The 15,223-nt window shown below is 38.6% G+C and overlaps 1 protein-coding gene across 1 annotated transcript; it reads left to right on the plus strand.

The window, feature by feature from the left end:
• Nucleotides 1-738: 738 nt before the first annotated feature.
• Nucleotides 739-12,368, plus strand: stpg2 (sperm-tail PG-rich repeat containing 2). The gene is made up of 14 exons (XM_057326205.1): nt 739-914; nt 1,693-1,802; nt 1,876-2,013; nt 2,523-2,687; nt 4,355-4,470; nt 4,752-4,863; nt 6,016-6,114; nt 6,898-7,057; nt 7,685-7,848; nt 10,217-10,306; nt 11,302-11,470; nt 11,554-11,669; nt 11,843-11,991; nt 12,329-12,368. Exons 1-13 carry the CDS (start codon nt 818-820, stop codon nt 11,975-11,977), a joined length of 1,671 nt encoding a protein of 556 aa, XP_057182188.1. The 5' UTR covers nt 739-817; the 3' UTR covers nt 11,978-11,991; nt 12,329-12,368.
• The last annotated feature ends 2,855 nt before the right edge of the window (nt 12,369-15,223 follow it).

Here is a 15,223-nt window from a genome sequence, read left to right on the forward strand (position 1 = left end):
AGGTTAGTGTCAGCTGATGTGAACGCGCAGCGCCGCCTGTCGGTGTGGACGAACACACACGCGGGGCGTGGCCAAATCTAAAGTAAACATCTCTGTGCCCTAGTCACTTCAAAGAGCCCTTAAAGTGGGTTTTGTTTGCTATGTGTACAAATCTAACACGTGTCTGTCTAAAACCAGCAATTTATCATGTATTACATTTTCTACTACATATATAAATATTTGATTACTTTATTATTTAGTCCATTTACAATTTACGTGCAAAGTTATGTATTAAAAGATAGCTCCCATTTAAACAAAATTCAAAGTTGGTTAAGAATTAAATATTACATACGAGAGCCTGATCCAGAACTAATTTGTTTACTTTTTATGTTTTGCATCACAAAAAAAGCCGATTTGATCGATTCTTTTTGCTGTACATAGCTTAGTAATATGTCTTTCCATTCACTGAAGCGAATTCATTTTCAGCGCAGGCAGTGTTTAGGCAACGAAACTTTTCCTACTACGATGAAGACCCAACTGACCTGAAGTAACCGTGGAAACGTCTCCGTGGCTGCAGCGCTGCTCAGAATAGTCACGCTGTGACAGTAAAATACCGCGAGATCAATTCGAAAGCATACAGATCAGTATGCTCTCGCGATATTGTTATTTCATACCCCTACCGGTCTGCGCAACGCTCCATGAAATCGAACACCTGTTAGCACAGTAGCGCTCGTAATTGGCGTCCAGGCAACGCGGAGACGCGTTTGTTCATTGACCGAAGGAGACAGTGTTACAGTCAAATAACTACACTAGTTGCGCTACAATACAAAAAATAAACATGTATGATCGAGCTCCCAGACTGACATTAAACAGCAGCACGTCTGGTGTTGGACCAGGATCTTATAATATCAGCAGATCTCACGTCAGTAAAGGCGGTAAGTTTGATTTTAACATGAAAAACATCTTAAAAAGTTACAGTTCTTCGATAGTTCTTGCTAAACCCTCTGCACATGTGACGTAAAGGGCTAACGTTGCGCGTGCAAAAAAAAAGTACAATCCCTGCTGAGAAAACATCTGAAACTAGAGATCCTGATGAATGTAATGTCATATTATGAGAATTGTATTGGTTTTAATGGAAATTATAATGGTTTCTTTGAGTCTCGACTGGTAATGCTTGTTCTGTTGTCGGTGGGATGTTATCTGACAGTGGAAACCTATAGAACACCATTGGAATAATCCTACTGGAATAATGCTGCCTTCACGTGCGCTCGGAAATTCGATAATTCCCACTTCAACCCGGAAATAATGGAACGGTGCTCTTTTAATGTTAGCATATACTTGTAATGTTTTATTGCTAGTAAATATTTAGTAACATTAATTTGTTATGTAAATACTTTTAATGTTACCAAATCCACATGTTACTTCCGGGTTGAAGTGGGAAGTATTGAATTTCCCAGAGCACGTGAAGGCAGCATAAGACCCCAAATACACACACACACATAATTTACTCTTTTTTTTCTTCTTTTGTTTAAACTACGGTCTGTATTAATATGTATTTAAAGCTGCTGTGCATCAATGCAAAGCTGTGAAAAACTATAAAAAACTAAATTTGAATGGAATTGATTTGAACCATGATATTGGTGTCCAAATGTGTCAGAACAGCAAAAGAAATGGTCAAATGTGTCATGCAGTTGTGTGTTTGTGTTTCTTCAGACTCTTACGCCCCGTTCCTCTCGCTGTGCAGCAGAGATCAAGGGTTCCTGAGGTCGGGCAGTGATCTGATCTGTCCAGGCCCAGGACAGTACAACAGTGACATCATCAGGGTATGACATCACTCCATCTACGCTCGTTTTGTCGTGATGTCTGTGGTAAATGTACCTTTAAACTGAAATACAGAGTCATATTGTGGGAGGAAACAGTCTTCAGAACCGATCGAAACGGTTTGAGGACGTGGTGTCAGATGTTCCAGGACCAGGAGCGTATGATGTTTCCCCTGCAGGAAAGAGAATGAATCATCCAGAGAAAAGCCCGAGGGTGAGGCGTTATTAATGTCAAGCTATTGTTTCATTTTTAATAAACGAATAATAAAAATAAATTTGAGTGAAACACTTCATTGGCCTTGGAGGAAATGTTTAATTTTCAGGAAGTAAATGTCACAAAGCAAATGTTAATGGATTCATTTTCTGTAGGCAAAGTATAATTTTGAAAAAACGTCTTATTTTTTAATTCACTTTCCGCCTTATTTGACTATTATATGCATTACTGAACATTTCAAACAATATGTTTAAAGTTTTGTTTATTTTAAGCTGAGCAAACTCATTTCATTGTTATGTGAGCTACCTTTAAAATTGTTATTTAATTTTTATTGATATTATTTTATCTGATACCATCATTAAACACCGACTTTCACACACTTTTAAATGTGTCTGTATAGAAAACAACTAATACTCCAGATCAAAACATGATATTTTTCAAACATGGAAGAAACAGCTAGTCTGTTTTCATTGTGTCATCTGATGTGTATAAATATATGATATCAGCAGGGTCTCTCTAAAGGAGTGAAGTTGCTGCCGAGTCCTGATGCACCATCCATACCTTCTCCAGGACAGGCGTTTGGATACGAAGAAGACCCTCGGGGTGTCCTACACAGATTCAATCCCCCCATCAAAGACCAGACCCTTGGCCCAGCCTTCTACAGTCCCGCACCGGTCAGTGTGTGTGTGTGTGTGTGTGTGTGTGTGTGTGTGGATATCCTTGTGCCTCTATGTACGGCTGTCATCTCAGGCAACATCCCAACTGAAGTCTTTTCTTACCCTTTGAGAATTTTTTTAATGTTTGTTGATTGTGTTTTTTACATTTCTGTCTAGTTATTTATTGCCTGTACAGCACTTTTTTCTACCTCGGGTTTTTTTTAAACGTGCTAGATAAATACATTTATTGATTGATTGAAATTTGGCCTGAAGAAGACGGCATCATTATATGCCACCTATGGAGGCAGCTCACTGAGACTGTGAAGAGAATAGGTTGAGTGTGTATTGGACACGTTTGCGTGTGTGTGTGTGCGTGTGTGTGTGTGCGTGTGTGTGTGTGAGTGTGTGCGTGTGTGTGCGTGTGGAGAGGTCAGGTGTGTCCATTACCAGAATTCTGTTGCTGTGGATCATTAGTGCCGGCCCGGGGTTATTTTCATGAGTAATGACCGCTGTATTATTTTAAAAGTCACACAGCCCTGTGCTCGTCCATTTTACTGTCAAAAACGCAAACCCTCAGTAATTAGACTTTACTTTATATTTCAACATTCACTTACAATAATGCAGCAGATGCTGGACTCCGATTTAATCTAATCAGTTTTCATGTCCTTTATAAAAGTGCTGGCCTCTCTCTCTCTCTCTCTCTCTCTCTCTCTCTCTCTCTCTCTCTCTCTCTCTCACTCTCTCTCACTCTCTCTCACTCAGTCGATTTAGCTAACACTTTGGTTGAAAGTGGTGTAGTGATCGGTTCTTCCCCTTTCTACTCCGTCCAAAAAAGTTATCTTGTCTAATGTTCCGCCCTTCATTAAGAATGATGTACTTGTTCAAGTGCTGTCGCGGTATGGCAAGTTGGTGTCCCCGATAAAGATGATTCAGATTGGATGTAAGTCTCCCTTGTTGAAGCATGTAGTTTCTTTCAGACGATTTGCTTTTATGATTTTGAATGATAATAAGGAAGAGCTGGAAACATGAAATGTTTCCAGCTCCCTCCCTCCCTCCCTCCCTCACTCCCCCTGACATTTCGTGACCATTATATTTCCTCCGCCTTTAAACTGGTCCTGGTTAAACTTTACTGCAGTGTTGCTGATGTTGTCATATCGATGCTTCNCTCACTCACTCACTCGTCTCTCTCTCTCTTTCTGTGTGTTTCAAATGAAAGTGTCCCTTATTGGCATGAATTACATATGCATGCAAGTAGTGCAAATAATGAATCATTCAACTAACAATTAAACAAAATAAAAATGCTGTGATTGAACTAAACAAACACTATATAAATGTAAGTAACCAATTAAAGAAGTAACTCTCTCTCAGTCAGAAGTGACATTTCGTGACCATTATATTTCCTCCGCCTTTAAACTGGTCCTGGTTAAACTTTACTGCAGTGTTGCTGATGTTGTCATATCGATGCTTCTGTATGATAAATTGCTTGCGCTTTTCCTCATTTGTAAGTCGCACCGGATAAAAGCATCTGCAAATTGATTAAATGTAATGTAAATTGGCTGGACTCCATGTATCGATGTAGTTCATACTGCTGTTCATCGAGGCGAGAGAGAGTTTTCATCAAACCTGAACATTATGTCCGTGTTATTAGTTCAGCTGAAAGTGAATCTGTGTGTGGTTTATGACAGGAGGAGCTCTTCTCATCTCAGAAGTATAAAGGTGTGAACTTCAGCCAAATGATGGGCCGGAGGGATCAGGTGAAGGATGCAGACGGGCCAGGACCAGGACAATATGAACCACAGGAGTCAGTTTGATGGACTGAGTTCATTTATCAATTATAATATAAATCATCAACCATCTAAAAACTTTTCAGTTTCAGACGGCCCTAGAAAGATTCAGCAAACATATACAGATAGATGACCTCATTCTATATAATCTTTAGACATTTTTGATGTTTTCTGTAGAGGCGTTCATAGAGTTTTTATTACGACAGGTTAAAGGAAAAACAAATAAAATATTGACACTTTCTCCGATGATTTGCTGCACGTGTAGTTGTGTTTGATGGGATATTTGTGTGTGTTTTAGGGATCACACGGCTCTTTATGAGAATGTAAATCTGAGGCGAGAACAGAGAGGTCGACCAGAGCTGATCCTCCCTCGATATCATGAGCTCATCGCTCAGCAGGAGGAGAAGAAGGTGAACACTTTACTTACTCGTATCTTCAGCAGCTGTTTTAAGTTACTATTCAAAACTTACAGCCGTTTCATATTTTTTTTATTTCACCAGTGGTCCTCTGGGTAACACTTCTATCTTTTATTTAAAAGTGTTGAGACCCCAAACCTTGACAAATACAGAGGATATAAGATAGTCTCTCTTTATAAAACTCAAGCGACTGACGGCTGATAAAGCTGGGATGTGTCTGTTCTCTTCTACCTGTAGAGAGCACTGTTGCATTACTGAAACATCATGGCAGTAAAGATTTGAATGATGAAACATACAATTCGGTAACACAAAAAATGATCACAATAACCCTTCTGACATAGGAATGAATTATTTAAATATTTTATTGCTTTTTCTGGTGAAGTTCTCATAACCGTAACGCCTCCAGATTTGCCTGAATGCATTATATGGTGTAATTAAAACAGAGAAAAATTAAAATATTGTGAAAAAAAAACAATCGGATATTCTACTAGGTGTTCTATTCATGTATAATGAAAATGAAGAAATAGTGGAAGAAAGAAGTGTCCAGGACTGATATTTTCATCCTCCGAAACGTTTTTTAAAGACTGTTTACACACACACACACACACAAAGATATTTACATTAAGTTTGATTTTATGTGAAGAAACACATCTGGTGGCCTAAAGGTAGTTAACAAATGACCTTTTCTAGTTAAAAACGTAATATTCTCTTGTCACGCTGTGTACACGACTTTTTCTCTTCTCATGACCGATACAGATCGTTTACAACATTTAAAGAGATCTTACATTTAATATTCTACTAAAATATACTTCATTCATGTCTTATTATGTATGATTAATAAAAACTTGCTCTGGCTTCACTTGCTTTTACCAAAACATGCTATGAGATTGGTTACGGTAATGAGAATTTTTAAAACCTTTTTTTGTATTTTCTTTTTAATTGTGTTAAACCGTCAGTAAAGGTTTTGAAATGAATGCCTTTAAGCATGCCACGTCTTGTTTTATAGGAATAAAAAGGGAATTTGTTGATACAAGTGTTTTTAAGAAAATCATGTTTGAGATCTTGAAACCAAGATTTTGTGAGAATCACTGGAATAAGCTTTGTTTTTTGTCTTTGTAAGGGTTTATTGTGTGTTTATGTCTGTAGGGTGTCCCGGGTCCAGGACAGTACCACATACAGAGTCAGTTTGAGAGAGCCAGTAATCCACATGGAGTGTCAAATCCACCGTTCCTCGCTCAAGCTCAGGCAGGAGCACATTCTTACATCTGAATCAATGTGGAATCTAAATTCTTCATATGGACTTATTGGGCATAATTCATCAATGCACATTATTCCATTATTTTTACCTTACTATATTTAAATCTTATTTTTGAACAACAAAACCATGATCTTTGAAGCCATGACCATGAAACCAAAACCATGAAACCATTGAAGCTGGCATGACGCTACAAAGGAATGAAAAGATTGTAACATCCTTATTTTTGTAAAGTGTCATTAAATTGTCATTTCAAAGCGCCATTTCGTGTCACTTTGAGATTCTCATATCACTCAGATTGTACCAGAAAGGGCCTTATAGATGTACATACCAAAAACAAGCTTATTAAGAGCCGGAGTATTAAAGCACATTGATATATCTTTAATAATTCTTAAGTTGCGTGCATGCAAAATTTTGAAGAACACAAAAATGTTTTTTTTCATCATCCCCCAAATCTACTCTCCGTGTAAAAGGAAACTAAACTAATGATGCTGACATCTTTATAACTTAAAATCTCCAAAATCTCAGGTGAAAATTGTCATTTTGACCACTTTAATATAAGAAAATGAAAGGTTCTGCTAAAGAAGACTTCAAATTTGGTTGATTTGACAAAATGACATTTTTAGTTTTCATGGATTAGAGACGGATGCGACGGATCCAGGGGTCTGGGGTAAAATAGATCAAAATTCCCATCCTCATTGTTCTCTAAGTATTTGGCTTTCACATGTTTGTTTTATGTTGACTTTATAGTGACCTCGGTAGTTTTCTTTCAGAGGTTCAGTCCAGTGAAAGATGAAGCGCCCCCTGTAGGTGCGTATGATGACCCGCGCGGTGCTCTGGACGTTCTGAAGAAACCCAGAGCGGTCAATAAAAGCCCTTTTGGCCTCAGCACTGTGCGATTCCTTCCAGAAAACAGAATGAACGCCACACCAGGTTTGTGTTTCTGTCACATTCTGTGTCAAAAACATCTCGTCGCGATGAATCTGAAATGCAGTTTTATAGATTAAATGAAGGTCGGAATATGCCTGCGGTGCAAACCTGATATATAAAACACTGGTTTTGAAAAAGCTGTTTGGTTTGTTGTGTTGAAGGGAATTACAGTAGCATTTTCATGGGTTTTAAGAAGAGCACTCTGTGATTTATGAGTAAAGAAAGGCAACATTACACACAGTCGCACCTTAAACCGGACTTTTGTCGTGTATGTGTGTAGCATACAAAGATTTTAATTTTCATGTTTTACGTGTGACTGTTTTTTCAGTTATTCTGTAGAACAAAAGTCACATGTTACATCAGATTTTTCATTAAAATTTCCGTTTATTCATTTAGCAGACCCTTTTATCCAAAGCAAGAACCATTTTTCAGATTTACGTCTGAAAAAAATCAAACTCTCAAACTGAAATAAAAACGTAAGGATTTTAAAAAACTTTTTTTTGTACTCTAACTCTGTCAACTATTAGCATTTGTGTCCTTTTTTATTTATCTGTCGAGATAAAGATGACAAATTCAAATGAAACGTGACCGAGATGAGTTATGAAAGAGCAGTTTGTATTTCTCCGGCAGGTCCTGGTTCTTATAACGTGTATGACTATAGTTTGGCTCAGGAGAGTTTGAAGAAAGCAAATCTAAAGGGCAAAAGAAACGGAGCCTTCGGCTGTGTCGCACCACGACAGCTTTTCCAGCCCAGTAAAGAAGAGACGCAGAGCCCGGGACCGGCGCGGTACAAGGTGAGCGGCTCCTCGACCTGGCTTGCGTGTCCTCGTTGTCTGTAGAACAGTAACCTGACGGTGCCCTTGAAACCTCGTTGAGACTTTACAGAGACGTTCACAAACACCTTTACAGATGAATCGCACGAATCCGCTTGAACACGATATTATTTACCATTCATATTTTCAGAAACATGCAATCTAAAACCTGCACTTGCAAATGGTTACCATGGGAACCACAGTGAAACCATGGTGAAAATCTTTTTTAACGACCTTCCTAGCAACCTCCTTCTAGCGTGTTGTTGAGTTTTATGAGCAGTAACCCAAAACTGTTATAACAGTGATGTTTAGGGCAGTGGTTCTCAAACTGGAGGGGCCCCAAGATGGATCCAGGGGGGGCACAGATTTTGTGGCATTTATGAAATATAGAAGTTTATCATACATCTTGTGCAATCAAGCATTGAGACCACCAAGAAAAAGAATTGATGTTACAGAATTGTATAACCAAATATGTTTTTGGTGTAATGAAAATTCTAAGTTCAAGATTATAAGTCTTTATTTGAGGGGCTGCAAAGCGATGCACCCTACATCAGGGATTCTCAACCTTTTTGACTCCAAGGCCCCCCACTGTATTCAACAATATTCAAAGATAATGATAAAATAATATATTTCATAGCTTGATATTAACTGGAAAGATTTTTATTTAATAAAAAATGGACAAATAATAAGAGATATCTTTGTTCTTAGTTTTATTTTAAAATGTATTTCAATGCTCGTTTTCTCTCATTTTAAATCCTGGAGCCCCCCTGTTGAGTACCACTGCCCTGCACAAAGGGGGCCTTATGACGAAGAAGTTTGAGAACCACTGGTTTAGGCAGATACCACAGTAAATAAAATGTGTGATAATGCAGAACAGTGTAAACTCAGGTATTTTAAGGTAATCTATGCAGTAAACTCTTTGAAAATGTTAATCTTTTCAGGTGTGGGTGTCTTGTTTGCCCTCTTCGTGAACCAATCTGACTTCAGCTGATGTGTTTTAGAACGTTCCTCCTGTTGTATTTCTTTCTACACGCCCTACGCCCGCATCGGTGAGATGGTAGAGCACAGAGCGAGTGTCGTGGTCGTGTAGGTTCTCACAGATGTGGCTGTTTGGAACTTTCACACTATTAATCCGAAACGCCTCTCTGACCAATTGCGTCGTCTGTGCCGAGGATTCACAACATCACAGCTGAAAGAGACGCCACTCGCTGTCTCTGTGTGTCTGTGTAACTTATCGGCTTGTTAGCAGTGAACTTGCAGAAGTTTGTGGATTCTGAACGTATAGAGATGAGCAGAGTGATGGATTATAATGAATCTGATGTCAGACAATCATCAGGAGACTGGAGAAATGAAGTTCTGAACACATATAGATGCTTTCATTGGACAAGCGCCTGGCCCTGTCTGTGATTGGTTATATCATAATTAATATTATATATTTAATTTATATTCATTATTATATATTGTATTTACTGTACATCAATTAAAACTATTCAACTATTTTATAGTTATTGATATCCGATTTTTCACTTCACGGTAATCATGGCCAAAGAAATCTACGGTAATGATGATATTAGCGTGATATTTATTTAAATACTGTTTTTTTATGAACAAATAATGATATCATTGAAATTAATCTTTAATATGATTCATTTTATTTGTTTATTTTATGAAATTTACAGATTAATTAATTTTTATTTATTTAATTATTTAATTTATTCATTTCTCCTCTCTTTTTGCTCAACAAACCACACTTAAAATTCAAGTGTAGGGATTAGAAAGATTTGTAACCTTTGTGGCTCTTCAATCAAAATTTTAAACGGGTGCTGAATTATTATGATATTATCATATGTATAGAAGGTATTGATCGTCAGGATTTAAAATATCACGGTTATTGGCAATGACGGTATATTGTGAAACTCCTAAAATAAGACTTGCATCACAAAAACATATTGAAAAACTCAAGTTCTATAATGCTCAACCACAATAATGTTTACATTTCTTATCTGGTTTTGATAGTTTATGTAGTATGTGGATTACAAATGTTACGTATCCAGTAAAAATTTGTGAAGACGTACTTGAGCCCTGGAAAGGAGCTATATAAATAAAACATGTTGTTATTGTTATTATTATTAAGACGATACTAATGTAATATTTGATTGTCTGTTTATGTCGAGTTTTACATACCGCTTTTATATAGTAGTAGTATGCGGTACATAGGAGTATGCGTTTATTTTGTATTTCGCACATGGATCTCGACTATAATATTACTGTTGATTCGAGGATTTTTGATGGACTGCAGTTCATAAATATTTGAACTTGTGTAATGTGGTTTATTTGCTGTTTGTTGCAGGTGAAGACATATGAGGAGTTATATAAGAAACGGAGCAGCGCTGCTTTTAAATCAGCCACAGAAAGACTCGTGGGTTCACTGTGTGCTCAAGTAAGACTCATAATGATGTCACATTTAACTCCAATCCCGCAGGAAACACAAATCACTATAATGACATGAGCAATATTTCCTTCACTCTCCCCAAACAATGAGAATAAACAGAGGTTTTATTGGAGGTGTCTTCCTTCTCACAGTTCGATTTATTGTAAAATACACACAGTCTCACATCCTTCTCATCTGGAGTTTCAAAAGTTTCAAAATCAGAGAGCAGTCTTTGAGAAATAAAGATGTTTTTCTCTTCTTCTGGGAAATCATGTTGGGTTGAAATGAGACTCTGTGATAAATGATGAGCGGGAATGAGATGTCAGCTCAGTATTGAAAGTCAAACACCGCCTGCGCTCCAGCTTTCTGAGAAGTGTGTGTTGTTTCACTCCACGGAGAGTTGAGATTAAATTCGGTCCATATCTAAAATCAGTAATTACACAAACTCAGATATGAGCACACAGCGCTGTCCTTACGTGGGATTTCATATCCAAGAAAGCGTTTGACTCGGACTCTAATGCATATGCTGCAAATATTCTATGAGATGAGCTCGAACACTCGTCTCTCATCTACAACTGCACAGTTTATGAACACACACGCACACGCACAGACAGACAGACAGACAGACAGACAGACGCACGCACAGACAGACAGGCACACGCACAGACACACAGACAAACAGACAGACGCACGCACAGACACACAGACACACAGACAAACAGGCACACGCACAGACAGACAGACAGACAGGCACACGCACAGACAGACAGACAGACAGGCACACGCACAGACAGACAGACAGACAGGCACACGCACAGACACACAGACAGACAGACGGACACACAGATGCATAGACAGACACACACACACACACAAACACACGCACACGTACAGACAGACAGACAAACGCACACACACACACACACACACTGTCCCTGCTCTAAACACATTGTGTAAATGATGTTTGTGATGCTGTGGTTATGTATTGGACTCTCTGTTGGCAGGATACGCCTCCGCCGGGCTCGTATAACGTCTGCGAATCATTCGAGAAGATTCACGGCCCCCGTCGCTATAGCGAGCCGCGCAGTGAAAAAGCCAGAAAGCGACACGGTAGCTTCCTGTCTGCTGCCCCCAGAGACCTCGCCTTCATCCACAGCGACCCTCACATCCCCGGTGACTGAAGCTCTGGAGGACACACACATTTACTTATGACTCGTCCAGTCGTCTGTGAATAACATGTTTATGTGTGCTTTCAGGTCCAGGTCATTACAGTCCAGACGTGAAATCAAGCTCGATGTTAGCCCTGATCGGCTCAAAGGAAGATCGCTTTAAATGCTGGAAAGACATCAGCCCTGGGCCGGGAGCGTATGAGGTGAATACTGCACACGTTTACAAAACACCTCATCATAATATACAGGTCCATAAATGATTCGTTTCCAGTCTGAACAATACTTGAACATTCTTACAAGAGTTCCAGTGATTCGATGTGTGTGTGTGTGCGCGCGCGTGCGTGTGTGTGAGTGTGTGCGTATGTGTGTGTTTTAGTTGAGTCCGGGCTTGAAGGACACGGTTCTGAAAGGCACTTTCAACGTGACGCTGCACAATCCTTTAACCTCCAGCGCTAGATCTTTACATTCACTGAGATCTCTGAGAAAACCTTCCGCTCACAGCGGTGCCTAACTCTGAGGTCAAAGGTCAGTGCGGATTGTGTCTTGTTTTGAGTGTTCCTGTGCCACACATCAACGGTCTTTTGTGTCAGATTGTACGATACACCGGCATACAGCTGAGACTTTTGTCTTGATTGACAGCGTCGATCGATCGATCGTGTCGTGCTCCGAGGTGTTCATTGCCAACCAAAACCGCTCAGTCCCGAGCCCCGACCCTTGTGCTCATGTTGACAATGTTTAGCCTGGAAAAGAAATGAGGGTCGCTGTGTGTTGTGACTGATAGAAAGAAGTTATATTCAGATGGCTCTTTCTTCAGAACCAACTAGAGGTAATTCTGATATTGATCGTGGTTTTGTGTTGCCAGATTTCTGACAGGGAACCGCTCAATTAGGGTCAGGGTCAGCTGATTGACAGGTAAAGCCACCACTTATAGTTTGCACCATTGTTATATGCCATTTAAAGGGATAGTTCACACGAAAATGAAAATTCTGTCACAATTACTTAACCTCAAGTTGTTCCAAACCGGTAAACATTTCTTTGTTCTGTTAAACACAAAGAAAGATATTCAGAAGAAGTTATCAACTGACATTTCTGGGGCACATTGACTACCATAGTAGAAAAATTCAAATGGGAGTCAAAAGTGCCCCAGAACGGTTTGTTTTCCTAAATTCTTCAAAATATCTTTGTGTTCAACCGAACAAAGAAATGTATACAGGTGTAGAATAACTTTTTAGTTTTGGGTGAACTATCACTTTAAGGGGAGGGGCTATCAAAGATAATACCCCAACACAATAATAGACTGTTGTGACAAAACACAGTATTGTTGTGAATATTTGTGTATAAGTGTAAAGTAGTTTTTTGCTACTTAGTAAATGTAACATATTATATTACATAAATTACATTATAAATTAAACATTTATGGATATTATAGTTTGTATAAATCTGTTAAATTTGAATTTATTTGTATAGCGCTTTCCCCCTTTTGCACTGTTTTAAAGCAGCTATACAGACAATACGTTTTTGCTGTCGAAACACAAGATAAAATCAGTACAAAAAAGAAATAAAAATGAAACTCATTGACATTAAAATGTGAAAAAAGAAACCAAAAATGACAATTCTGTCATCTTTTACTCAAGTTGTTCCAAATCGACCATTGATCACTATAGTATTTTTCTTCCTGCTATGGTCAGCACTGCACTACCAATTGTTAAAAATAGAAATTGATCCAGGTGACGGAATTTTCATTTTTTTGTGAACTATCCCACGTGCATTTGATCATATTCCTGTATACACTTCACATGACCTCACAGAATGTGCTTACCATGCCAAAAAATACTGTCTGTGTTTAGAGAGTTTCTGTTTGAGTTCAGTGATTAACATTTTGGCCAAATTGCTCTTTGTATTTCATCACTCACTGCCCTCACTTCTGTATCACCACACGCTTCTCTTTACTTCCTTGTAGGGCTGCACGATCGTGAGTCAAAGGATCGTCACGATTATTTTGCTCAACATTTTAATCGCGATTAATAAACACGATTATTTTGTCAGTTCAGAACTTTTGATTTTAATTTCACTTCAGCATGTTTATCAGGTCTATACTTTACAGCCCATGAATGTTATAATCTGCTGCCATTAAACTTCTTCAAAACTGTATTTCAAAGCACACAATCAATCCATCAATCAATCAATCAACCCATCCATCCATCATCAATCAATCAATCAATGAATCAATCAATCAGTCAGTCAATCCATCCATCCGTCAGTCCGTCAGTCAGTCAGTCAGTCAGTCAGTCAGTCAGTCAGTCAGTCAGTCAGTCAGTCAGTCAGTCAGTCAGTCAATCCGTCACTCCGTCAGTCCATCAGTCATCAAACACTCCAACACACAGATGAACATTTTGTGACCTTCAGAATGAAACCTTGCAACTACATTTTTGATTTCTTGTTTTTTTATACATCAAAGGTCACCCTTCATGTTAGTCTGTGGGTTTTGCAAAAAAAAAGAATTAAAATAGTAGAAAGTTTTTTCCATTTCCTGTTTAAAAGATACAAGCTTTGCAATGATTTTTGACCTAATCGGGAGTTTTGGGCTTGCTTTTAAAACCGTAATATCACAACGATTATGCTCAGTTAATTGTGGGAGGCATGAATCGTTATGGATTAATCGTGCGTGTGATATTTTCTTCTCTACTGTTTATTTCCATGTTCTGATTTGTGTTTCAGGTCACAGACCTTAAACAGGCCCGGTCTGAGCTTCACCCATTAAACACACGCTTCCCGGGAGGTCCCGACACACATGCACCTCTTTATGGGTGATATATCCCCCTGCGCTCACGGGAAATAAATCAGGATTCTTTAATGCCTTTGATGTTTCAGGGTTTTTGTGCGTCATAAATTCTCAGCCCTGCCCACCATAACACAACGCTAATGTAGGCAGATCTGAACACACACACACACACACACACACACACACACACACACACACACACACACACACACACACACACACACACACACACACACACACACACAGGTCTCCATGTGGTTCTACACAGCCTTTTAATCTAATTAAGCATTAACACAGTGTCATTATTCAGCAGACAGCAGCGGCTGGGGGAGGAATTGAGAGAAAGAGAGAGAAAGGAAGGTTTTAGCTCTTTATTGAACGGACTTGTTTTACATTTGCAAGCTAATTGAATCAGATAAATCACTGTGTCGGATGCTCGCTTTCTTTCTGTGTGTTTGTGTTGTGGAGCGTCAGGACTTTAAATCTACTATTTTAAAGTTTCTAAATCCTAGAGGTGAAAGTGGCGAAAAACTGAAAATCTTTTTCTGTCATCTGAGCCGATACCAAATGGAAGCAAAAAGAGGTTTTGTATTACTGTGATTTGTAAGAGATGTCATCCACCATGAATGATGTGAGAGCGTTCTGAGATGATCGTAATGTAAAGGACCTCGCCTGGATCATTGCTTTCATAAGCACAAGCGATATTCACATTTATTTCTATAGTGCTTGGAACAATTTTGTACTGTTGCAAACAAAGCAGCTTCACAGGAAATACATATCAGTGCAAGCCATAGAGATGTATGAAAACTGACATTATGAAATGTTTAAAATATATGTATTATATACGGAGTAATATGTTAAAATATGATGTTTCAAATAAAATTACTGGCACTGAGATGTTGTTTCTAAATTGTTATAAATGAAAACAGAACTTTTGTCATAGCCATTATGTTAAAGTCATCTGTACACACTGAA

The sequence above is a fragment of the Triplophysa rosa genome, linkage group LG2 (assembly GCF_024868665.1).
Source record: "Triplophysa rosa linkage group LG2, Trosa_1v2, whole genome shotgun sequence".
Taxonomy (NCBI): Eukaryota; Metazoa; Chordata; class Actinopteri; order Cypriniformes; family Nemacheilidae; genus Triplophysa; species Triplophysa rosa.